At 41.5% G+C, this 25877-nt stretch overlaps 1 protein-coding gene across 1 annotated transcript; it reads left to right on the forward strand.

Moving 5' to 3' along the window:
• The first annotated feature begins 15452 nt into the window (after positions 1-15452).
• Positions 15453-24317, forward strand: LOC119482908 (protein enabled homolog). Its single transcript, XM_037760809.1, has 6 exons — positions 15453-15611; positions 15791-15852; positions 18145-18270; positions 18993-19061; positions 23364-23459; positions 23956-24317. Exons 2-6 carry the CDS (start codon positions 15811-15813, stop codon positions 24043-24045), a joined length of 423 nt encoding a protein of 140 aa, XP_037616737.1. The 5' UTR covers positions 15453-15611; positions 15791-15810; the 3' UTR covers positions 24046-24317.
• Positions 24318-25877: the final 1560 nt, after the last annotated feature.

Below are 25877 nucleotides of genomic sequence, written 5' to 3' on the forward strand. Positions count from 1 at the left end.
ACATAGACCAAATTTAGATATCATCTGCGTTCTTTTCTGGGGTTTTTAAAACAGAAACGCCCACTCAGCCGTTAACAAAAAGCAGTGACATAGGTATGTGATAATATTATGAATAATGTGAACGCTAGCACTAGCCGAGTCAACGTGGAAATAGCGTAATGGGTTAGGTCCGATTTTTTAAAGCGTGGTTGTATGTGGGCTATACACTCGTGTTCTGCAAAGTAAAATTACTGTTTTTGTCAATGGAGTCTGGTGGCTTTGAAGAGAGCGATATAACGGCTTCAGCATGCCCGTCGGAAAGGGTTGTCTGACGGCGAGTTAAAGTGGCTGTGGTTGGGAGCAGCAGAAGGCCCACCTAAACCACCAGACTCCATTCACCAAAACAGCAATTTTACCACACAGAACAACGACAACTAACGTGGCATCCACACAGCAGTACATTCTTTAGCTTCTCCATTACATCCATCTAAGTTACTGTATGTACTGCATGTGTATAGCAGCGTCATCATGCAGAAACCTGAGTCAGTTCACGTGGGAAAAAGGTTTTAGAAGTGCATGGGAATATAGCATTTTTACACTATAACATATGTACTAAGGAACTGGAAAGCTACAGAATGATATAAAAACCTAAAAAATAAAAATAATAATGGACCCGTCCTTAAAGTATTTTTGACACGTTTTTAAAGATTTTGCATTTTTACTAATGCATGGTCAGTTTTGGTATCTTCTTGAGATTTGTTGATAATAACAAGCATATAGATTATCACCAGTCTCATCCTTTAAATGTTTCATGTACAATGAGTAAATCCTGCAATTCCCAGAACATACTGTCTGGTGGTGTCTCCCAGTCGTGTGTTCCTGGGTGTTGCGGGGGAGTCCACTGCTTAGCCAGTGATGGTTGAACAGAGGTCTGATCAATACTCATTTATTCTGCTATCTGATCAGATGTTTTACACTTCAGTTATCTCGCCAGCACACAGAGAGAGGGAACAGAGCTATCAGATGGAACTTTATCACATCGGGTCAGTCAAAAGACGTGAAGGTGACGATGTAAAAAGTGACAAAAAAGTGTGTTTGTGTATAACAGTGATGCTTTAGAGTAAGATGCAGATGACTCGATCATTTCACTCACATTGCAGAAAGTATTGTTCTCGAGGGACTTCTACAATGGCTCCCATTGTTTGAAACTCAAAGTCGAACTCCAGTGATGGTTATCGCAGTGGCATTTTTATTATTTGTGATATTAGTCACAGTATTTAGAGTTTGAAAAACCCAGAAGCCTTTCTGAAGTTCAAAGCCTGAACTTAAGGGTCAAATTCAAGAGTAATGTTCTTTATTTTTTGTATCTGCTAATACACAAAAATAGGCCCCATTCAAGCCTGAAACATTTGGAAAAAAAAGAACGAAACCCGTCTCAGAAAAGGAGGTTTCAGAAAGCAGCGAACAAGAACCTGGGCAATCAATGTGACATTTTGAAAAGCTCACACAAATCTGATTTCATGCCAACAACCTGCAGCCTTTGTAAAAAAAGACCTCAAATCAACCGTCTAAATGTAAAGAGACACATCAGATGAAACGGCGGAGAATAAAACTGAGAAACTGAGAAATTAAATTAAGCAAATCCCCGAGTGTGCAGCGAGACAGAAGCAGACCAGAGGCGATGTGATTGCCAAAGATATCAGTCATTATCGAATTCCTCAGAGGTTACTGCAGATCACAGACGGTGTGTGTTAAGAGTAAAGGTATGCTGTGCATTATATGGCATGTGAGGAGACAGCAAGACTACTAAACATACCGGCTTCCAGTTAGAGAGTGATAATTAAGGTGACAGCAACACATGTCCTGGGTTACCATGTGGTATGAGTTATCTTGGGTATCAGTCAACGCAATAAGTAACACCTTTTAAGAACAGATTCCACTGTGTTGTTTCAAAATGGACTGATTTTCAGGAATAAAGTTTTGTAGAAAAAATGGATGTTCAGTGTTTGTGGAATCCTTGGCCCAGATTATTCCACATGTTACAGGATTTGGTCACAAACTACTTATACTACCTATGCATCCACAACAGCATCTGTAATTTGCAGGACAGTTGCATCTCTCAGTGAACTGTACTGGACTGCAAATGTCTGTGCCATAACATACAGATACCGTGCAGTCTATATAAAGGTCTTATGCAACTTTTATTAAGTTCTATAAGCGTCTGCTCCAAGCCTTTGGTTGTTATGAAACTGAACTTTGTGAACTCAAAGCAGACAGATATATTTTCTGCAGCAGCTGTGGAATAAACTCAAGCACTGGTTTCAGTCATTCTGAAGGACTGGTTTTCCATATTTACAGATTAAAAACACTGAATGAGTATCTCAGCTCATTGAGAGATGAGCATGTGTGCATGTTCAGTTCAACACTTTCTCACTCCCAACTCGACAAATTCGGAAGCTTGGTCGCTTCAAACTATGACGCTCTAGGTGACCCTCTAGCGTCAGTTTTAGACGTGTCAGGGACAGCGTGTCAGTTTCCGCTTGTTGTATGCGTGTCTTTTCAAAATAAACTTTTGTGTTCACAGGAAACGTACAGCTTCTGCTTGTTACATGCATACAGTCCCTTTTGAAAATAAACTTCTGACGTAGGCTTACTTAGTTTTTAGAGCCCAACTTGTACTGTGATCCTGCAGGTCTCCTAATTTGCAGCTTTGGTTAATTTTTTACGCTGATGAGACAGTTGTATTCTTACAGAAGATTATCGCCTTTTGATGTTTTTGTATGTCAGTCAAGTCATGAGGTCATCCACTGCTGATTATCTCTCACCAAAGCTTGTCACAAGATGTGACAACGTCAATTAGACCTCCCATGATTATCCGTTACCCCTCTCTGCTTCCCACTGACCCCACCATCCTCAGGCAAGAGATGGGTTTCTCCCCATTGTTTCCTCCCCACTTCAAGATGTGATCACACCTTTTGAAGACTATCCAGGCAAAACCTACAGGGGTGTTTGATTTTTGTTATTAATTTGAGGCAGGTGAGGGAAGCGGTAGGTAGGATGGGAGCAGCAGAACGTGCCGTCTCTAATGACCCAGGGGTTTTACAGGAGGGTAAAGCTGACTTAAGGAGATGTACATACATGCAGAGCTGGGATTTGAGGCGGTAATCTCCTATTCTAAGAGGAGCTTACCACTTGTCAGGCTGCAGAGGAGAGCAGATCAGCAACGCCTCCAATGTGCTGACTGAATGTGTGCTTACTTTAGGCGTAAAGGGCAAGTTTCAGTGAATGAAAGAAACCTAACCCTCGGGCAGCCTGGTGCTCTCTGGGTAGGACTGAGCAGCAGTAATCATCTCACTTTAGATGTAATTATTCATTTTACCCTTTATAGGGTAAATGTTTTTAATATACCAAATGTTTAGGTGTGCAAAATTGGCACGTTACAATTCATAAGTACCCTCCAAAGTCATGCATTTCTTCCTGCGTGATCATACCCTTCTATCTCCCATTGGCTCCTTCTGTTCCTTCTCTTACAGCCAGAGCTAAAAGTCTAGACACGGCCAACTCGTCTAATCTGTGAGGTCACACCAACGTACAGCTTCCAGACGGTATTAGTAGGGGAACATGGCAAAGGTGATTGTAAGAGCAGCCAGAACGATTACGTGGCGTTGCTGAAAAGAATATCCCTTGTAACCGGGGAGAACCAACCCCAAAACCTTCCTGGACCAGCTTCTTTGATGGTTTTCTACTTCTAAAAGAATGAATATTCACCAAGATTTCTTGCATTTTGTGGCATTCCTTCCCAAACCCTGCTAGCTATGTTACCACACCTCAAAAGGAAAAGATCTATTCTAAGTGAATTCCATGCTTTTGTACGCATTTCCCCCACTACTACTGTGTTACAAATACGCCTACAGATAGCATAGCTGCTTGACTTTGGGTGTTAGGATCTTAACTTGTATCCCTGTTGCATGCTTGAAGAGAAAGAAAAGACAGCGGATTATAAATCAGGATATAGGATTCTTTCAGTGTCGGACAAAACCGCCTTGACAGACGTGGGCGTAAAGAGGGCTTGTTGAACTTCCTGAGTTTTTTTTTCCCTCAATCCTATCGTTGATACCTGTAGGGGGGGATTTGCAGAGAAGGGTATTCTGTATGCTGGACCATGCTGTTCGTGCTGAGCGGTGCCGTGAGATGCCCATCTTGAACTAAGGCCCTGAAAGCTATTTCATTCAGTCCTAGCCTGCTGCTGACAGCCTGAGGGTCAAAGGTCACGAGTGTTTACAGATGGCAGGATCACAAAAAGGATAAGAGGTGTCCACGAGATTTGGCGACTGTCAATCAAGCTCGTTGTTGTGACTGTATTTCTCACCGGAGCCCATTAGGTCTAAATGAGCTCCAAGTCAAGCTTTGAAGACCTCTGCCAACTAAGTTCAAAGGAGCTTTTTGCTCCCACCCATCGTCATCTGTTCGTCTCAAGATATCTCAAAAATGTCTGAAGTTATTTAGCTGGAATTTGGTGCGTCGGTCGATAAGAGGCTGTGGTGTTTCCAAAATAAAACACATTTTTTTCTTCTTGGCTGTCATTATCAAGTGGTGGGGTGTGATTTCCATCAGTAAATCAAAGAATAAACAACAAACACTAACCATTATGAATTTGTGCTCTACTGAGTATGATTGAGTGATATTTTAGAAGTCATGAACTTTCAAAGTAAAGGATAAATGACTAGTGGGTTTGGGGAGTCTCAGTGATTTATACAGAAAATAAAGACAAGAAAGGTTATTTAGGGAGTGAGATATTTTCATTAAATTTAAGTATAAATTATAAAAGCTAATAAAGGTCAATGAGGGGGTAAATGCACCTTGTAGCCTCTTGGGATTTTTCAATAATGACATTACGGTATGAACGAAATTGGCTTTGAAAAATAAGGTATTTGAATAGCATAAAGGAGCTGCTGTTATCTTTCATGTTACAGAACATGTCTTTAAATCAGCCCTGACATACACACAATGTGTGGCTTCTTTGATGACATGCAGTGACTCATAACATAGCATGTTCTGGGCTGAATTATCAAACGGGGAGAAGCAGGCAAATTGCCCCAGGGCCTCAAACACTTAGGGGGCCCCATATTCATTGTGTGTGTCAGTTTGTTTGTGATTAACTGCACATTTCCTGAATAAATGAGTCAGTCTGACGATGGCTACCGCACCACAAAGCCATAATGATTAAAGCTGTAATTCCTCCGCGTTTGAGAGTGTCAGAGTTTGAGAGTGAAACGTCTACATGGATTGCCATGAAATTTGGTAAGGACATTCATGTCTCCCAGAGAATTAACTTGATGTGATTGGATGGATTGAAATTTGAAACAGACATCTTTGGTCCCCTGAGGATGAATTTTCATCCAGAGCCATCAACAAGTCAAAATTGCTGTTTTATTCAGCGTTCGGTTGTACTTAGCGCCACACTCTCGTGTCACTTCTGGCTGCAAAAAAAACAAGATGCCGACAGCAGAAATGCAGTACTCGAGGTTTCAAAACAGCAGTCCACAAATCGATGGGTGACGTCACGGTGACTACGTCCACTTCTTACAATACAGTCGACGGTAAAGTCAAAAGTTGCATATTATATATTCCCATTGCAGGTTAATCTGGGTTTGGTTAAAGGGGATATATGAAAAAGACCCTTTTTCAGTGCATGTGCACATACATTTGGATATCTGGAGAGTCTACCAACCCAAAAACTGAAATAAGATAACCTTGTCAATTTTTTGTGGGCTGCCTAGATCAGAAAACGTGATTCAACAAGCCATTCGGATTTGGCTCCCCTTCCTATGTCACATGCAGGCTCATTAGAATATAACCGCCCACGGCTTGAGAACTACCTTTGCAAAGGTGCACCATATTTGCATTTGTGGCCACAGACTGAGAAAAATAATGTGTTTTTTGAACATTAAAGCATGTAAACATGTTCTAGTAAAAATACAAGTATGAACCTGGAAATAAGCACTCTTTAAAACATGACAGTTTCTAATGAATTTGGGTGTCAAGACAATAAAAGAGGCCATCCATTAATGGTCAAACACTTGTCACATCGTACAGTTCTCAAACCTACAAACATTGAAGGATTTGTAGTTGCGTGAGGGAGCCCAGCTCTCATGCCAAAAGCTCTGACTTTCCGGGGATTAAACTTTACTTTAGGGGGCCAGGTCGTACCCGGAGCAAGTGCTCAGCTCAACATCAACATTCCACAAAACGGCTTTGAGGGATCCACTAATACCATGTTTCTAAACTCCCAGTATTTCAAGACGCGAGTCCTAATATGGTCCTCTGGGGGGGCCAACTCGCAGTATTGCCCAAAATTGGTATGTTCTGCAAATACATTTTAAATCTATGTATGCCGAGCCACTCTTCAAATGCGTTTCAATAGGGAGATGAGTCGTCCCATTATGCTGCAAAACAGAAACAAGTTTATTAAATTTGATTTAAGGTCGTCTCGAGGCTGCAGACATGAGCATATTCTGAGCCGGGGATACAATTAAATTTACAAATCGAGTTTACAAGTCTGTACAGCAACAGATTTATAGTGACATTTCTTGCCACTGATTTATTTTCCCCTCGGAATTTGGTGCAGTTAATTTTGATCTATTTAAGCAAGACTAAGTCAATGATCAATATCGGATGCCATCCCAGAATCAGAAAACTGAAGCTACCATTAGCTTTTATAATGTCAAACAAAGCTTGAACCATGTTTCCTAAGCTGAAGTGTACACAGTACGTAGCCTGTAATGTGTTTTCCTCTCTATCAGCATGTCACATAGTGTTAGTGCTGGCAGAGGTCCTTGACACTGTAAGGCAGAAGAAAAACAGAGGCGTTGCCAAATGCTTGATCAAGAAGGGGGAAAAAAAAAGTCTTGAGGGATTTTTAAGCTACAGTTCATTCGGTATTGACACTGGCAGCGGTTGAGAGAAGCCGTCCCACATGGAGACATTTAATCGGGTGACAATGGGAGGCCTGTGTACAAGGCGGAGGGTGAGCCCATATTGGTGAGCGCAAACACGCCACGCACACACACATCAGGGGATAAGAAAAGAGGAAGTAGAGGAAATGAGAAGGTGCTTTTCACTGAAATGATTGACAGGTAAAATATTGTTAGATGTGAGGCCGTCCCTGAGCTGGCCTGCAGTGTGAACATCTGGAGTTAAATGCAGCATTTGGCCACCCACTGGGTCTATGGGTGTATGGGTAAGTGTGTGAGACAGAGACCACAGGGGTGATTGCTTAAGGAGTGTTGTTTCCTCTATAATGGTTTCCTATTGGAGGAGAGGTGAACACACACTAAAGTAGCCCCTGAGGTCTGTATGTTCAATTTTGAACTGTCAAGTCTAATTTAAATGGACAGACCGGTAATCTACTGCTTGACAGTAAAACAACACAACCATACAATGGACTTGATTATTAAAAATGTTCTTTTCAAAAAGAGTTCAAGTCGCCTAAAAATCCGGAATGAAAACTCCACCAACACACCAAACACTCAAACGTGCCGGTTAAAGCCAAAGTTATCACTACTTTCTGCATCTGCCAGTGTGCAAAGGTCCGTTAAGCGTAATCTATGTTTGCCGCATCCACAAGGGCCAAAGTGACGTCACACCGTCAGACTCGGCCGTTCATGGGGGTTCCGTGTCTTCGCTTGTACGTGTCGTGCACATCCAAATTTTTCTAGCTACGCGGATGCAGATGGCGAATTTTGAAGAGCTTTGTCAATGAGAAGTGGACGTAGTCACCGTGACGTCACCAATTGGTTTGTAGACTACTGTTCTGAAGCCTTCAGATTGGCATTTTGGCCGTCACCATCTTGGTTTTTGGCCATTTTCTTGTTTTTTTGCAACCAGAAGTGACACAAGAGGGTCAAGCAAGTACAACCAAACGCTTAATAAGTCATTTTTAGGCAACCAAAATGTTACAATTAACTTTCATGAACTGAAACCACACTGTGAAAGGGTTAAAGTTCTAAGAGGGAAACACAGACAACACCCAGGCCGGACAACGCCGTGGTAGCGACCTGTCAATCACAAGGTAGCCACGCCCTAAAGCATCCCCTGCTTTATGGTCTATTTGGCTCTAAATGGGACCATCATTTACTAAATGAACATCATGCTGTATTGAAGAAGACTTGAAACTAGTGATTGAGACCATAAACTCATGTTTACAATGTTTACTGAGGTAATAAACCAAGTGAGAAGTAGGCTCATTTTCTCACAGACTTCTATACAATCAGACTTCTTTTTGAGTCGCCCCCTGCTGGCTATTAGAAAGAATGCAAGTTTAAGGCACTTCAGCATTGGCTTCACTTTTCAGACCCACACTGGTCTTAACACAACTTTACAGAATGCATCCAGTGGACCTTTTTCAACCAGCTACAACCAGGTCAGCTCAACAGTTACATCGCAGCTGTTTGGCGCCCTAAAAAACAATGATAAGTCACGCCACCACATCTGACTCCAGTGCAATGAATGGATGTCTACTGCGTCAATGAACCAAATGTATCTCTAAGCCCATCAGAATTAGAGAAATGTGCCAAAATTAAAAAAGAAAAAAAATACTAATCAAAAGAGTCTTTGTGCTTTCCCCTCTTCACCCTTTCTTTCCTTCCCCTGAGCCATTTAGAAAATCCAGAGAATGAAATTAATGTGACAGGTTTCTATTTTAGTAAATAGTTTGTCTGTGTGGTGTTTGTTGTTCAGTAAAGCTGACCCTAGTTTGTTTGATTCATGAATCACATGAGTCACACCATACCATATCCAGACCCTTGCATTGTATGTGTTGAATGTCCAGGGTCATATTATGGTTTCAAAATCCTCTGAGCATACAGATTTTATGCTTTTGTTTTCCTCTGTGGAAGAGTTCAAGGTGTACTCGGCTCACACTGCTGGGCCTGACCGGGATATAAAGTGGTTGAATCCACATTTTAAAATGTAAAGTGACCTACGTCTGATTGAGTAGGTGGCAGAGCGTTTGAAAATGATTGTATCCAATATTCTAAACTTCACAGAAGGAATAAGAACAACAGAGTAAAGGGGGAAATGTCCTCTTTTCTGGTGAATCATGCTACTAAGACTTGAAAGAACGCCGCTCTCAGACAAGCGCCAACACTTTTTTCCCCTCACAGCAGTAACTACATCAGTTTCTGTTTGTGTCATACATGTTTTAATAATCACTATGTTTTCTACAAACCTGTTCCAAAACGTTTGATTTTTATTGTTTGAAAATTGATTACAAATCTTAATGAGGCAGTTTTTATTGCATGCAACTATTAAGCCATTTCCTTTTTCTTTTTTTTTAAAAATATAACCATTTTCATTAACTTACAGAGAGTTTATGAACACATCTGGACACTCTTATCAAAAAATAAAAATAATTTCAAAAGCTGTGGAAATTATGAGAAGGATTTAATTTCCAGACATCAGACGATTTTCTCTTTTATGGGAGAAAAATAGCCAATTCCTGATATTGCCACAATTGGATTTAATTAAAAATTATGTTATGTAGCACTGTTGGTTGCCGTTAGTTAACACGCAGCATTCAAAGACGGCCCCTCCTCCTCGGCTCAACGAGCTGGAGAGAGAGAAAGAGAGAGAGAGAGAGCATCGGTGTTCAAGCAAGCTATAGAGTGACTGAAGAGCGGGAGCGGCGTTTATAGAGTGAATGAAGGGATTGAGAATGTGCCGCAAACCCTGTTGCCTGTTGGGCTTGAGTTTGCCATGTTGTGATTTGAGCATATTTTTTTTATGGTAAATGCAGTACCTGTGAGGGTTTCTGGACAATATTTGTCATTGTTTTGTGTTGTTAATTGATTTCCAGTAATAAATATATACACACATTTTCATAAAGCAGCATATTTGCCCACTCCCATGTTGATAAGAGTATGAAATAGTTGACAAATCTCCCTTTAAGGTACATTTTGAACAGAAAAAAATATGTGATTAATTTGCGATTAATCGTGATTAACTATGGACAATCATGTGATTAATCACATTAAATCAACTGACAGCCCTAATATATATATATATATACATAAAAAGGTTGGATGATGTCGTACAAGACAATGTTGATGCTTTGCATGAGTGGAAGTTACGTGGATTAGGCTGCAAATATGATATTGACTTTGCGCGATGTGGGGAAGTCTTCTGACCACAGAGAAGTAAAACGGTAATTTTTTAATGAGAAATGTGCAATGTACAACACTAAAGAGAGGGCAGACTGTCTGACAGCACTAATGCAGGATATATGCAGGCTAATACATCAAGGTGGACTTCCGTATTAGCCGCTACTTTGAGGTGCATAGGGAATTCAATCACTCTTGTTTTCATAATATCTCTGAAAGCTCCAACGTTTCAGATTGCCTTGAAAAATTACATTAAACACTGCAAATTGTTTTCACAGGGATCCTTCCTCCATTTTTTTAAACACGTTATTTTACCTTCTGCTTGTTGTTTTAAAATTTTTACAGATCAGAATTAGGATTTGACTAAGAAAAGGTGTTTTTTCAGTGTCCTATATAACGGGTCTGTTTCCCCATGTCTAACAGAGGACGAGGGTGTAAGACGGAAATGTGAGCTCTCAGCTACAACGAGACAGAGATCCTCTCCACAGCACTCCCCGTTCCCATAACTCTCTGACATAATGTTATTTTAGTCCCTGCTGAAGTGGAGTCATAACCTGGTCAGCCTAAATAATACCTCGTCTGTTTCTCTCACAGCTTGAGTGCCCCAGATTTGGTCATAAAACCTCATGTTTATCTTTCTAAGTAACAAAAAACGGCAACCCCCGGTCTCTAAGGCGGATGGAGCACCACGAGAAATGTCATTAATTTTACTGCGGTTCACCGAGGGATGGGTCATTAATCACCGAGTCTGGCTACCACCCAAACTTGACTAAAATGTATATTCTTCCTCTTACATGCAAGTGGAAGATTTATATTTTGGTCAAACAATTTTCTGGAAAGCATAAATACACTTATTACTTTGGTTGAGCGACATCTCATCAACAAAATGTTTTTAGACATTATTTACACAGAACCATCTGAGAAGCCGTCATTTGAAACTGTTGGGAAAAGGGCAGGTGATTGAATGAACCATCTGTCAATCAAACTTTTGTCAAAGCCAGCCAGGAGAAGAGCGAAAACATCTTTTCCGTCAAAGGCCTTCAGTGCCATTCTGTGCTCTTCTTTCAATGAAGAAAGAGGCGAAACGCATTACTTGAAGCCTGACAAGATGGATTTTCGCGTGATCTCATGATATCCTGAGTATCCAGCTGACATGTAAGGTAATAGGGATTAAAGTGCTAATTATAAACTGCAACATCCCCGGTTAGAGTCCAGCCGTGGACTTGTATTATCATATCATAACCCCATTAAACCCCCTTTAAAACGTGCAACAATTTCCGATGAAAAATATGGACTTGGTATGCAGAGGCCTCTAGTGTGAACTGTGATATAGAAGAAATGATTTAGCTGGCATGTTCAGGTGTATTTAGTGCTGTATTCCATCTCATGTTGGTCATAAAGGACTGTTGGGGGCGCAAATCATACTCTCTGTGTTGAGATGATGCTCAACACAGACTTGTGAATCCAGCATACGTACGACAACATCCAAATACGCATACACACTCCTGCCCTAAGAGAGATTGAGGTCAGGGAACTGTCCAAACAGTTTCACTGCCAACAACAGACACAACACTTCTCTTCCTCATGTAACATAGCAGGATCGGCTCCCACAAACACACATGTACACACACATTCATGCACATGCCTTAAAAAAAGGCCAAGAAGGAAGTTACAGACCCCTACAGTCCCAAACAAGTACATACACCTGCACTACAATGAGTGTCCCGCGGGCGGAGCGGAGTCCCTTGAGGCCTGGAACCGTGCTGGACAATGGGTACTAAGGAGGAGTTAAGCCTCTTGCGGTGCACGACTTAACGGCTGAGGGATCAGGCATTAAGACACAAGGCGTGTTGGGAATCCTTCATGACAAGAGCTTTCAAAGAGTCACTCCAGGTCACCGCACAGCAGCCCGCTCACAACTGATTTCAGCCAACAAATTAGATCTTTGGAATGAAAAAAGGAAACGATGTCACGCAGGCATCGTGCCACAGCTGTGATGCACTTTGGTCTTGGGTCACTTCAGTCGACCTCTGAACTTAGCGAGGCTTTGCAGAGCTCTTCTTCTGATCTGTAATACAGCTGTTGAAGTGTGTTTGCAGCTGGTGCGAGGCCATCGCAGAGGAACTGACAGAACTTTAAATTCTGTGTGATTCTTAAAAGGTTTGGGGAAAGTCTTGGGGATCATAGTGACCATATGTTGTTTAAAATGTACATGTTTCATTCTGACTACCTACATTATGAGATGATGATGAGGCAGGAGGTGTCACAGCACACTGGACAAAAGAACAAACTGAACATACTGTATACTGTACATGTAGCAGCGTCATCATACAGAAACCTGCGTCAGGTTACGTGGGTAAAAGTTTTTATAAGGGCTTGGGAAAATAGCATTTTCACGCTAAAACATACATACATTGATCAAAATGTGAATGTTCAGATCTGAATATATAAGGAACACCACTGGGAAGTTACAGAATGATATAAAAAAACTCAAATAAGCATTTTTGTTGTTGTTTTAGGGCAATTGATTCAGTCTCGAACGTCTTTGGATCTCCCAGGAGAAGCTGGAGGATGTGGCTGAGCAGAAGGACATCTGGGACTACCTTGTTTAACCTGCTGCCACGGTGACACAGACGATCAAACAAGGATGGATGGAAACTAGAACTCAAGCCCAGTGGGACTGACCCTGGAGTCATTTTCCGTTCAAAGTACACAAGCAATCCTGTGACCATGAAGGTACTGATGAGCCTAAAAGAACTTTTCACACCGTGGCGCTCACATGTGTTTTAGAAAGTCAGTAAATTCAGGCACCAATTGTGTAGCAGAAGTTTAGAGATATAACAAAAGTTTAGAGATGAAGCAAAACAGAAATATCACCGTTCTCTGCATTTTGTCCTATATGCCCAAATAAGACCATGTGAAGAGCTGGGTTATTAAAAATGGATTACAGCGGAATGAATGAGTCAAAGGGGTAGTAATGCCAGTGAATACGACGGTTCCTGAATACAAAGGCCATACTGTATATGGAGCTTAACACCATATTCTGAAAAATGTGAAGTATCGGTGACGAGATGCGTAATACATGTTTATGGTTCACTAAAGGGCTAGTTCGATGTATTTCACTGGGGAAGCATCTAAAAGGCCAGAGCCGTTTCCTGTTATGAGCAGGCTGAGGAGTGATGTCAGGGCATCAGGGATGTTCAGGGGACCAAAGGTCAAAGATCACAGCTTGTTGCTCGCTCCGAGGGTGCTCAATGTATAGAGGTTGTGTGAAGTGATGTGGGGATAGTAGGTTGTGTGTTCCTGAGAACATGTGGGCGCCATACAGTAAGTGTTTGTGGTTTTAGACTTCAAGTGTAACTACATTCTAAGATGTACTGTAACAATTATGATTTCCTGCTTATTGCATGTTTGAAAAAAACCTTGGGTGTGAAACCTTCCCATGTGAAACCAGTCAAGTCAACGTTGATTTATTTGCCACGTTGCTGCCGTACTTCAGTAGTGATTTTAACCCAAACCGCCTTTCTTAAACCTAACCAAGTTGTTTCCTGTGAAGACGGAAGTTTCTTTTGAAAAGACTGTATGCATGTAACATGCGGAAATTGACACACGTTGCTGGAAAATGAGGAATAACGTCCAAAGACATCACACGAACCTCTGTATGAGGATAAGTTGTTGTTATCCATATGGTTTCCAGGCATGCCAGTGTTCTGTGATTTCTCATCGTGAGTCTGTTCTGCGGTTAACAGCCTATATAAACCCATTTATAGCTACAAGGAGATTACATCATTCTACAGTGGGAGGATGAAAATGTTGCACCTCATAAAGAACAAACACTGAGATAATATGCAACCTCACCGTCATACTTTATACTGCGTTTTCTCATTCACACTCTGCTCTCACTCCCCCCCAACAACAACAACACCTCACCACTGTCTCAGGTCTGGAGCTGATACTCCTGGAACTTACTAAGTACTAACTCCTTCTCATGTTTTGTGTAAGCAGGTTTCACAACACAGTATTTCACATGCCAGTATTTCTTTATGCTTCATTTTATGAAAAAAAACACGAACAGTTGAGAAAAATATAGCTGTAATGCATGCATTTTTTTATATTCAAATCACTGTGCAACTGAGAGACTAATGCAGCTCTGTGGTCATATTTTTGTGTTTTTTTTTACAATATAATAAAATGTAAGTAATGGTCTGGAATAAAAGTTTTATTGAATTGTTACATGAGATATTTTTTGCTGAATATCAAGCTGAATATGTTAATTTAAGACAAATATACTGTATATAATTAAGTGTGTACAAGAAAGCATACTGTATAAGCACTCTGCAGTAAGTACTTGGTCAGGCTTTGCGAACTGATCCGATCCAGCAGCCCTGTAACTGCTCCCAGACATGTTTTTCATAAATGTGTCAATGTTGTGACAGAGTGAGCTCACTGGAAACACTCTGAACATCTCAGCTACTATATATGATGTAGCTGTCAGACTCCTTATTAGCAGCCTGCTGAAAGGGCTATTAATTAAGACAAGAGGACATGATGAACTATATTGATCCCAGAGGGGAAATACAGCAGCAGAAAGCTGGCTGTAAATAAAACTGAAGCTGCGTTTTCACGATGCTCTAACTAGGACTGATGCTACTCTGCAAAGGGAGCTGTGTTGATGTGTGTTCAAAATACATAAGCGCATAAAATAACCAAAATCAAGGTTTTAAAAGGTGCAGCATGTAGGATTTTGTGACACGTGGTTGCAGATTGCAACCACGTGCCACGAAATCCTAGTTGAGTTCCAAGTTGAGTTGCAAGTCTTTTTATATTTTGTCGAGTCGAGTCTGACTCAAGTCTAAGTCATGCAACTCGAGTCCACACCTCTGGCACAAAGGCATGAGTGGTATCAATCTTCTCATCTAATTCTCAAAAAGAAAGCTGATAAGTGGATTTTCCCAAAATGCCAAAATATTGATTTAAAGTATTTAGTTTTTTTGTTCTTTTCTGGATTGAAAACAGTTTCTAGAATATAACATTACACTTCAATACCAAAATTATTTTAGGGTTAGCAGCTCAATAGCCAGGTGACGATACTCCTATGTGAGCTTCTGGTGTTGGTAAAAGGTTGACAAACATTGTCCTGAAGCTTCGTAGTGATCTTAATTAAGAAAACGCTTCCAAACTATTCATTATGCTCTTCTGGCTTCTCGACTCTTTATTAGTGGGACAGTGGCACTTCTGTCACTGCACTGTGGAAATAACTAGCATGTAGGGTGCACGCCGTCACTGCATAAGAACCTTTATAACTCCGATCTGAAACTTCGTGTCGGGACTTTAAGCTGGAGAAGGACGCAGGACGGATCTGTGGTTATTACGAGACATTAAACATAAGCAGAGAGGAGCAGCAGGTATTGATCAGCACAGTGGACGCTGGTTTGACCGGTTTGAGAGAACACAGTCAGCGTTGACCTGCAAGTGAGTAATTGATTGACTTTTAATGATTAATATGACTTTATTAGATCTTATTTCGATCAAAATACCAATATCTGAGTGTGTTTTTTTAAATGAAGTAAACTGCAACAACGTACATTTGTGGAACATGGGATATAAATGCCTCAGAGTTCATAAATTAATATTCTGTGTGTCATGAGCAGCATACCTGTCCTGGATCAAGATGACTCACATGAAAAGGTTTCGAGGTATTCCCATGTCAAAGGTATGTTGTGACCTGCTGTAACCATGGGAACAACTTTACTGTAAAGACAAAACACAGAGGATAGGGTTGCAGTTATTAAAACCGCTCAAGCATACAGCAGACGCAGTGGTTCAGCAAGTTCCTTCATGTGTTCATTCCTTATCAACCAGCCAAGTGGAAGCATCCACGGATGTCTCGCAGTGGAACCAAACCGTTTTTCTGAGGATGAAAATAACATCAAGTAAACAACTTCCATTTTCACAGTGGATTTGTTCCACATCTGTATTTTGTTATTGGGGTTGCGATCGGGTGACTGCGAGGGCATATGACTCGCATCACTTTCGAACCCATTAAAACTATTTACTGACCCCCTTGTACCCTGTGGACGGGAGCATCTTAACACAGACCACCAGGTTTTTAATTTCTTCCGAACCCAAATATGCAATCTCTCTATTTAGAAGTTCATATTCAGGCCTCTTTTTCACGTACCGTACCGTACAATGCCTATAAAAACTATTCACCCAGCTTGGACGTCTTCATGTTTTCAGATCTGTACAGCCAGTCCTAACAACTTTTCTGGCGGAAACCTTTATTTATGGTGATTGTGCAGTGTTTACACAAAAAATCAGTTTAGTCTAATTGCCAAAAAGCTCAATTTTGGTCTCATCAAACCAGAGAAAATGCTTCCATCTGACTTCTGAGTGTCCCCTGTGCCTTCTGGCAAACTGTAACCGAGATTGTCATGAGTCATGTGAGTGGCTTTCTCTTTGCCATAAAGCTGCGACTGGTTTGGCACCAGGCCACCTGGGTTAAAGGGGCCTGCTACATCTACTAGTAGGTTCAGAAGGCCGTTATCATACATTCACATGGTTCAAACAAACAGGACTTTCACCCAGGAGACCACCGTTTGTGTCCTGTTTGAAACCAAAAGTCAACGTTGACTTATTTTATCATGCTTTTGTTTCCCGTAACTTATGTACTTCAGTAATGCCAGGTTTTGTTAGTTACGTAAACAAACTTTCTCATTCCCAAGTCATCAAATACCAACGTTTGATCAGTGGTCCTAGGCTTCAAACTATGACGCTCTAGGTACTCTTCTACGGTCAGTTTTGGACGTGTCAATATACGCTCATTACATGCATAGTGTTTTTTCAAAATAAACTTTAGTTTTCACAGTAAGTTAGGTTTAGGCAACACAACCACTTAGTAAGGTAGGAAATGATCGTGGTTGACGTTAACTTGACCAACGACTCACGTGACTACCGAGTGACTGGTGACTAGCTACTAGCTACACTAGCGACAAAATAAGTAAATGTTTACACTTAGTTTCACACGGGCCACGAACAGCGGTCTCCTGGTTGAAAGTCCTGTGTTTGTTTGACCATTCCACCAGCCCTCCCACTGGCTCTAAGTGGACTATCATGCTCTTAATATAACGTCAGTTTCTCTGACCATTTAATAATGGAGGGTTTACATTGGAGTTAGTTGAAAGTCCGGTGGTCGCTGCCTCCATGCGTCGGTATCCAATGCCGAGGGGCAATGCAGAAGCTGCGGTATTTGATGAGTTGGGAGTGAGAAAGGGTAGCTAAACCACGATCTTTTCCTAAACCTAACCAAGTACTTTTGTTGCCTAAACGTAAAGTTGTTTTGTTTCAATTCCCAATGTTAAGTTTGATTTTCACAATGTGAAATAACGCCCATCTAATCGGCTGATAACGTTCGAAATTGGTGCCAATCTCAGCCTCTGAAGCTTGTAGCTCCTTCAGAGTTGCCATAGGTCAGTTGGTGGCCTCCCTCGCTAATTTCCATTTTGCATCGTTCCATTGTTCCTTTATTTCCGTGATGGAGGTTTTGTCATGATACTGACTCATCAGAAGTCGGAGCTTCCAGATAAAGGTGTATTTATACTACAGTCAGTTGATACCTCTTGGCCACACACATCTCCATTGAGTTAATCATGTGACTTTTTTGGCTGCACTAGTAATTTAGGTGTGTCTTGTTTAGGGGGCGATTACTTGAGCAAACACATATTTTACATTCTTTAATATATTTTGTAGAGATCTGTTGTCACTTTGACATTGTAAATCACTAGTTAAATTACTGCCCAGTTAAATTATTTTTATTTGATGCTGTAAAACAATAAAATATAAAAAAATTCCCAGTTCCCAGACTGGAGTCTCATTAAAATCCAAATAGCCAATATGACGACGGTTGATACGTTGCAGTAGAGACAAGGGCTCAATGCAATTTGAATCTAGGAAGAAGACGTTAACGAGTATCACAATTGACGCGTGGCTGTTTTTCTGGTTCTAGTCAATGAGAGGTTTGTGTAAAGAGGAGGACTATGAGTTTCTGGGAACGTCAGAGAAGACGACAAAATTAACAGCGGAAGGAGCCGGAGCTTCGGAGGACGACTGGAGAGACAAAAGGGAGGATAGGGTAAGGGATAAGGAGGTCTCTAAATATTACAAAACCCACTGATATTACACTCCAATAATTGAAAAAGCTAGGGCTGTCAAGGTTAATGGAATAATTAACACAAATTTGTTTTAACGGCACTAATTTCTTTAACGCATTAACACAAATTGTTATTTTTAGGTTGTAGCGGGCTCAGTTTTCAAGCTAGAGTGAAGATACTGGCATCACATGAACCTAGGAAACCTAATGGACCCATTGGTACCAACCATGTCATACTAGTTTGTCGCTAAGAAGGCTAAATAACGCTCCAAACTTACACTAAATTTTGGGGAGGAAAACTGTCATATCCATTTTCAAAGGGGTCCCTTGACCTCTGACCTCCAGATATGTGAATGAAAATGGGTTCTATGGGTACCCACGAGTCTCCCCTTTACAGACATGCCCACTTTATGATCATCACATGCAAGTTTTGGGCAAGTCATAGTCAAGTCAGCACACTGACAGCTGTTGTTGCCTGTTGGGCTGCAGTTTGCCATGTTAAATTTGCCCACTCCCATGTTGATAAGAGTATTAAATACTTGACAAATCTCACTTTTTTTTTTTTTTTTTTTAAAGTTATTTTTTTGGGGGCATTTTCCATTTTTATGACAGGACAGTGGATAGAGTCTTGAAAGGGGGGAGAGAGAGAGTTGAATATATATAGAATTGCTATAATATATTTACAGTATGTGTGTGTATTTCAGATCCGCAGGCGACTGGAGAGGGAGCGGCTAGAAAAAGAGAGACTCCAGGAAATAGAAGAAAACAAGAAGGTGAATACACACACACACACACACACACACACACACACACGCGCACACACACACACACACACACATGGGTGATGTTCACTCTACAAGTCCGTGAAACTACACAGCTTCTTTACTCTCAGCACTGGCGCCGATTTCAGTTCTCAACCACACACAAGCACAGGCACAGGTTGTACCTGGCAGCCAAGCAGTAGCTGATCGGGGTGATGACAGATCATCCTGACTTTATTGGAAGCCAAGTTCTGATAAGAAGGTTTTCCTTTCTGCGAACGGAGCTCTTTCACGAGACCAGGCTGTTATAATCAACCTAATAGAAAAACAGCGGGACGACCAGTCTGGCAGACAGGCAGCAATGTGAAGCCGGGTCGATGAGTGATAGTCAATTTACCGCTGAGGTTCGCCCCATCGCTTGCGGCAAAATCAGATCACTTCCATGGAAAAAGGCAGACCGGGGAAACACACGACTTTGGCCCTCTGTCAAAGGCTGCCGGGGTTATCAGTTGCTTCAAACCGCACACACGTTACACTTCACGGGCGCTAAGCACAGACACACACATGTTGGAGCACATTTAATAGCAGCACGAACACACATTATCTAAAAAGCAGTAATGTGTTCTTACTATATATTCATTCAGAAACACACACACTGTTGTCAAAACAGATAGACATCCTCATGGACATGGAATGCACACTAAACAGCTGTGGGTGCTTTGAGCAGCCGCCCTGTTTCTGACAAGTGCGTGTGAGGTCAACAAGGGACATTGGCTGTTGTTGTTGTCAGTGTTTCCGCTGCAAACACACACACACACACACACACACACACACTGACACACAGAGAAAGGCAGAAAGCTGATGACAACATTTACCCTGATAGAGAGTCACTATCACCTCAGCATGGAATGTACTTTCCGCTGACTGAACCCTAACTTAACCTCAGACACACAAACACACACGTACTTCATGACCTACGAGTATGACCCTCGACATGTGCACCCGAATGCACATATGCATGTATAGTAGATGCATATGTGCAGCCTAAACATGGACACACACACATATAGAGAGAGGGAGTCACCGTTCAACGAGCATGACTCTGGATACAATCTCAAATACACACACCGACCGCTGGAACGCCACAGTCGAGCCAGAAACACTCTGTAATGTTTCTAACTTCACATACAGGTTCAGGAACAACTGCTTCTCCCAAATTACAACAAATTAAGGCTGTTGAAGTTAACGCAACGTTATAATTTGTTTTATCGCCACTAATTTCTTTAACGCATTAATGAAATTTGTGATTTGCATTGCATTAAAATAATGTGCAGAGTGATTAAAAAAAGAAAAACACAGAAAGCAAGAAAACATTTTTGTGTAACTATTTTGGCTAAAGTCCTAAATATGTGGGGTTCCAGCCAACCGGAGTTTTTATCTTTGCAAACCTGCCAACTAAATTCAGGGAGTGCAGTGTGATAACAGCACCACTGATACCTCCAATACCTTCTTAGGAGCTGAGATTATCAGCAGGTCAACGTTATCATTTATTCAGTGAACTATCTCAACATCTACTTGATGGATTGAGTGGCACAAACATTCATGTTTCCCAGACGATGAATTCTTCTTACTTTGGTGATCCTCTGACTTTTCCTCTAACGCCACCATGAGGTCAAACCTTTGATTTGATCTGATTTTACACATCAATGTTAGCATGCTATTTTTCTAAAATATCTTATCTATCTGCTACATAATTTTACAGACTATTAAATGCTGTCATGCTGTCCGATATACGTCTGTGTTTTTGTTCCGGTGCTTTGCATGGAGCTGACACTCGCTGGCTCGCTCGCTCTCATACCCGGCTCTGAAGCTCTGAACGCCGCTGTTGCCTGACAAAAGCAGCGGTGTCGGCGTGCAGAGGTCTCCCAGGGACCGCCGGTACAAGAACCTTACATTTAGATGTAAATAAAATGTAACCGAATTCACAAATATGTCGGATATTACTACAGAAATTCATGTAATGTTACGTCACAACAGCTGCTGTATTAGCAGTGTGTTCACTGCGCGTTTATTTACATATAGAGCGGGGAAGTGCGATCGGATCACAAGTGGTCACTAGAGACACGTGGAGACACATTAGAGACGCACAGAGCTGTCCGATTGTGATTGGATCACTGAGGACATGTTAATGCCGGGTCTTAACAGAGCCATAAATCTTATTTAGCTTTAAATTAGATATAATTTAACTCATCATATCTTTAGGCTTAGTAAAATAAGTAAACTTGCTATATAAAAACATTGTGGCAGGCGGGTAAATATCCCCCAAAGTATAAGAACTTCCACAGTATGAAACAGTGGATTCATAAAGTAAATATTATCATGTGTCCGTGGCTCTGGTGGGACATTTTCACACCTCTGCAGACAGTTTTTTCAGCCTGAAGTGAAGACCCTCTGACTGCTCTGCACACTACCAACACCACCGGCCAGATGGCAAATTGCCATGTTGTGATTGGATCAGAGAAAACAAGTATTAATGCAATTTATCAATTTGTCAGTGAACGCCAATTTCAGGCAATTTGTTCAAAGTGTGCTACTCCCGCTTCACACACACCATGAAGACGAACAAGTGTGTGTGTAGAACATGAATGAAGTAGTCATTCAAATGTCCAAACGCTCATTTTCAACTCAAGGGCTTTTTGGAAAGAATGTCCTGATTGTTCGCCTGAAAGTGTGTGTGTGTGTGTGTGTGTGTGTGTGTGTGTGTGTGTGTGTGTTCAGCATGTAATTGGGGAGGTAACGGTTTAACTGCTTTCACCTTCACTCCATGTGTGTCAGCATGTCTTCGTCTTTAAACTGACATTAAACTAAATGCCTCCCTCGCTCACATCAACTTCCTCCGCACATTTTTGCTCCCCCGACACACACAGACAGAAATGTTAATTGATGACAGGCGCTGTCCGCTGAGAGCCACTGGCCTCGGCCGTCTCACACGTAAACCCATCTGAACTGTTTAGAAGTCTTTCATGCACGAGCCGAAATGATTTATCATTTTCTCTCACACATGTTAAAATTATACATACAAACACACAGCAGGAAACCGGATCCAAGAGAGTGATACAAAACACAATTTGAGGTCAGGGATACACGGCCAGCACTTTTCATCACTCTCACAGACACATACACCTCCAGACACACAAGAACACGCCTGCTTGAGGCTCGGCAGAATGTATGTACTGTTATATCATCGCACCAGGGGAACTTTGTAACCTTCAAAATGATCCTACAGAGCTTTAAGATATTAGAGAGGATTTCGGGTTGAGGGATTGTGGGTGTTTTCTGTGTCAACTTGCCTTTTTTCCTGCCCAAAGCTGGTTTGCAGCTGCAAAACTGAGTCCTGTTCTTTTTCGATGACGAGTTTATTAACTTGTAAAATATTAACTGGTTTTATTATGACATTTGCAGTTAACACTTGTCGTACATAAAGCGTTTAGCTCAACCCGAGAACCTTCAGATCTGCCTTTTCTAATCTAAGAAGCCTAGATGCCTAGCGCTCCACAGTCACATTACAGCCCTGGTTTGATCTTCCGACATCTTTCGACTCCTGAGGGAAATATCTGGCTCTCAAGCTGCTAAATGCTGCACTGTGTTCACCAGCTAACTCTGTCTGTCCTTTCCAGGTAGTGTACAGACTAGGGATGTTAACGATTAATCGACGATCGATTAACAAGGCAAAAGTGAGCATGGTCACATACTGTACCCTCGCTCACTGTTTGACCCCTGCTAAAGTAGGGCCAAAGGTTTTGGAAACCTTTCAGAAGTTTTGGACACCCTGGACTTCTAACTTCCAAAAGGCACAACTAGACCACACTGTTAACCATCATACCAAATTTGAAGTTCCTAAGTTAAATCCTTATCGAGTTCTGTCCCGGAAACGAAAGTGTGACATGTGAACGGACGGACGGGCGGGCGGAAGGACAGAAGGACTCAACTACGTTGTCGCGGGGGTATAATAAGTCGTCGGGTTGCAGCATCGCCCTATCTGGGATTCTTTCACAACAATGACCGGCTCGCTGTACATCATCCCTTACTTAATTGATTGATTGATCGTTAGTGGTACCATTGATCAATTAAGTGCTTAAAATTTGCATCCCAAGTACAGACGGTTTATCAAAGATTTTCCTCTGAACGCTGGCTGGAAACGGGGCTAAGAGCAGTGAGACTGAACCAACAAAGTAAAGTTGCGGACCATGACATCAAAACGAGCGAGGAAAAACGCTGAAATGACCTTAATTGTGTGCATCCCCTGTGTGTCAGGAGAAAGAGCAGCAGTGGCGGACTCATGTGGAAACGCTGACCTCCAGCCAGGAGAAGACTCTGCAAGACAGACTGGCAAGACTCAGGAGATTCAGGGTGAGAACACACACACACACACACATCTGAATTTTAACAGCTGCAGACCAACTGTTGATGTCAAACACACAGCTGACAGATGAACCAGCTGCTGTTGCTCGACATGTTTGACACGCTACAGCTTACTGTAACAGTCTGAGATTCAACACCGCGGTGTGGCGGCTTCAGCGGCTACAAGGCTTCTAAAGTTTCAAAGAACCCGCAGAGTAGAAAAGCTTTTTTTTAAAGATCTGAGATGAGCTATTTATCAAACACTGGGAGTTCCTGGACGTCATCATCGAGTTACACAGTCACAGTTCAAGGTCATTGATCAGGTGCTGGTTAAAGAGGCCTCGTCGGTCGCTCTTCAAATGAGTAGATGTTAGTTAAAGTGAATAGTTCAAAGCTGTCATCATGGAGTTCATTTTCATTTCATGTCCTTCTGACGCCAGGTAGTCATTGTTTTCTGTTTTGTTTGGCAATGGACTTATTTTTTCTCACTTGTCTCTTCCTGCAGGAGTTCCAGAGAAAGGTGCTGGTGGAGGAGTCAGGGATGGAGGGCGGGGGGGCCAGCCTCACAGTCAACCAGCTCCTCAACAGGATGTAGATGCACCATATGAGAGACTGACTCATGATGCTTTTTGTTGCACTTTAACATCAATAAATGATCACTGTGTCAACTGAGACATTAGTGTGATCGATGGATGCGATGATGATGATGATGGAATGAAGGTTTGTTTTTAGATGAGCCAGCAGCTACAGGAGCTGCAGCGTGAGGAATTTCCACATCATCTTTAATGCTTTAAAACATATGTCACAGCTGTGGTCCAGTCAATAGCCAAATAGCGATGGAAATGAAATTCAGATTGCAATATCAAAGAGGCTCCATTTCTCCATTTAAACCAGTGGTTCAAAAGTGTGGCGTGATTGGGGGAAAATGTGATTCGGAAATTAATCTTTTGAATATTTTTCACAGTGAAACAATAAAGAAATCGCCGATAGCAATGGTGTTCATTCAGACGGATAGTCTGTAGTCTGAATACAATAACAACGTTGACATTCCAGTTATTATTATAAACTTACAGAAACATTATCTTCCATCTTTCCACCCTCTCTCTCAAACACACACCGTCCGTCTCTGTAATTGCCTCAGCCCAAAAAAGTCGAAATTCACAACCTTTTTTAGCCAACAAAATATTCTGCTTCAGTCCATATTTGTTGGCGTTTAGCCTTTCAAAAACAACATTTTCACTGAGGTCAAAAACTGTTTACTCTCCCGCACGCACCTCTATTAACAGGGCAGTCTAGAAGCAACCTAACAGCACCACAAATTACACTGATATAACCACAATAACAAAAAATCATATTCATATTAGGGCTGTCAATCGATTAAAATATTGAATCGCGATTAATCGATGATTGTCCATAGTTAACCGCGATTAATTGCAAATTTATCGCAAATGTTTTGTAAAATGTAGGGATATATTTATTATTGGAAATCAATTAACAACCAAAACAATGACAGATATTGTTCAGAAACCCTGCATTTAGCATAAAAAATATGCTCAAATCATAACATGGCAAACTGCAGCCCAACAGGCAACAACAGCTGTCAGTGTGTCAGTGTGCTGACTTCACTATGACTTGCCCCAAACTGCATGTGATTATCATAAAGTGGGCATGTCTGTAAAGGGGAGACTCGTGGGTACCCATAGAACCCATTTTCATTCACATATCTTGAGGTCAGAGGTCAAGGGACCCCTTTGAAAATGGCCATGCCAGTTTTTTCCTCGCCAAAATTTAGCACAACTTTGGAGCATTATTTAACCTCATGGTTGGTACCAATGGATTACTTAGTTTTTTTAGTTTCATATGATGCCAGTATCTTCACTCTAGAATCAAAACTGAGCCCGCTACTACTGTAGTGTTGTCATATTCTACTAAACTTTTGTGAAAACATTGCCGATGGGAAACCCAGAAATCCCCATACTGTTTGATACCACTTCTAAGGTTAGACATCACTCCTGATTCCCAGACTCACCCACCATAAAATACTTGAGTTACCTCGTAAGAAACTTTATCGGTGCGCAGTTAAAAAGGTGCTGTACAAAACGTTGGATCCTATCACAATCCAATGGAGCTGGATCTAAAATAATATCTCCCCATCATCTTTTTATGATCATCTCCAGCTCGGTGGATGAAAATCACCTGTGAGTCAAACAATAAAACAATCCCATAATGATTCTTTATCTGTTTTTTAAAGCCTCGGCTCTGTTCTGTTTTCATGCGTGTCCAATGAGAAAACAATGAGGCCTGCAAACCATTTTTGGGGCAATAAAACTTCATTTAAACAACACTTTCTGTGGAATTTTTTTTTGCTCTCAACGTTTCAAACCCTGAGAGCAGATAATGAGTAATGGTGCGTGGGTTCAGGTTCTG

The sequence above is a fragment of the Sebastes umbrosus genome, chromosome 23, assembly GCF_015220745.1.
Source record: "Sebastes umbrosus isolate fSebUmb1 chromosome 23, fSebUmb1.pri, whole genome shotgun sequence".
Taxonomy (NCBI): domain Eukaryota; kingdom Metazoa; phylum Chordata; class Actinopteri; order Perciformes; family Sebastidae; genus Sebastes; species Sebastes umbrosus.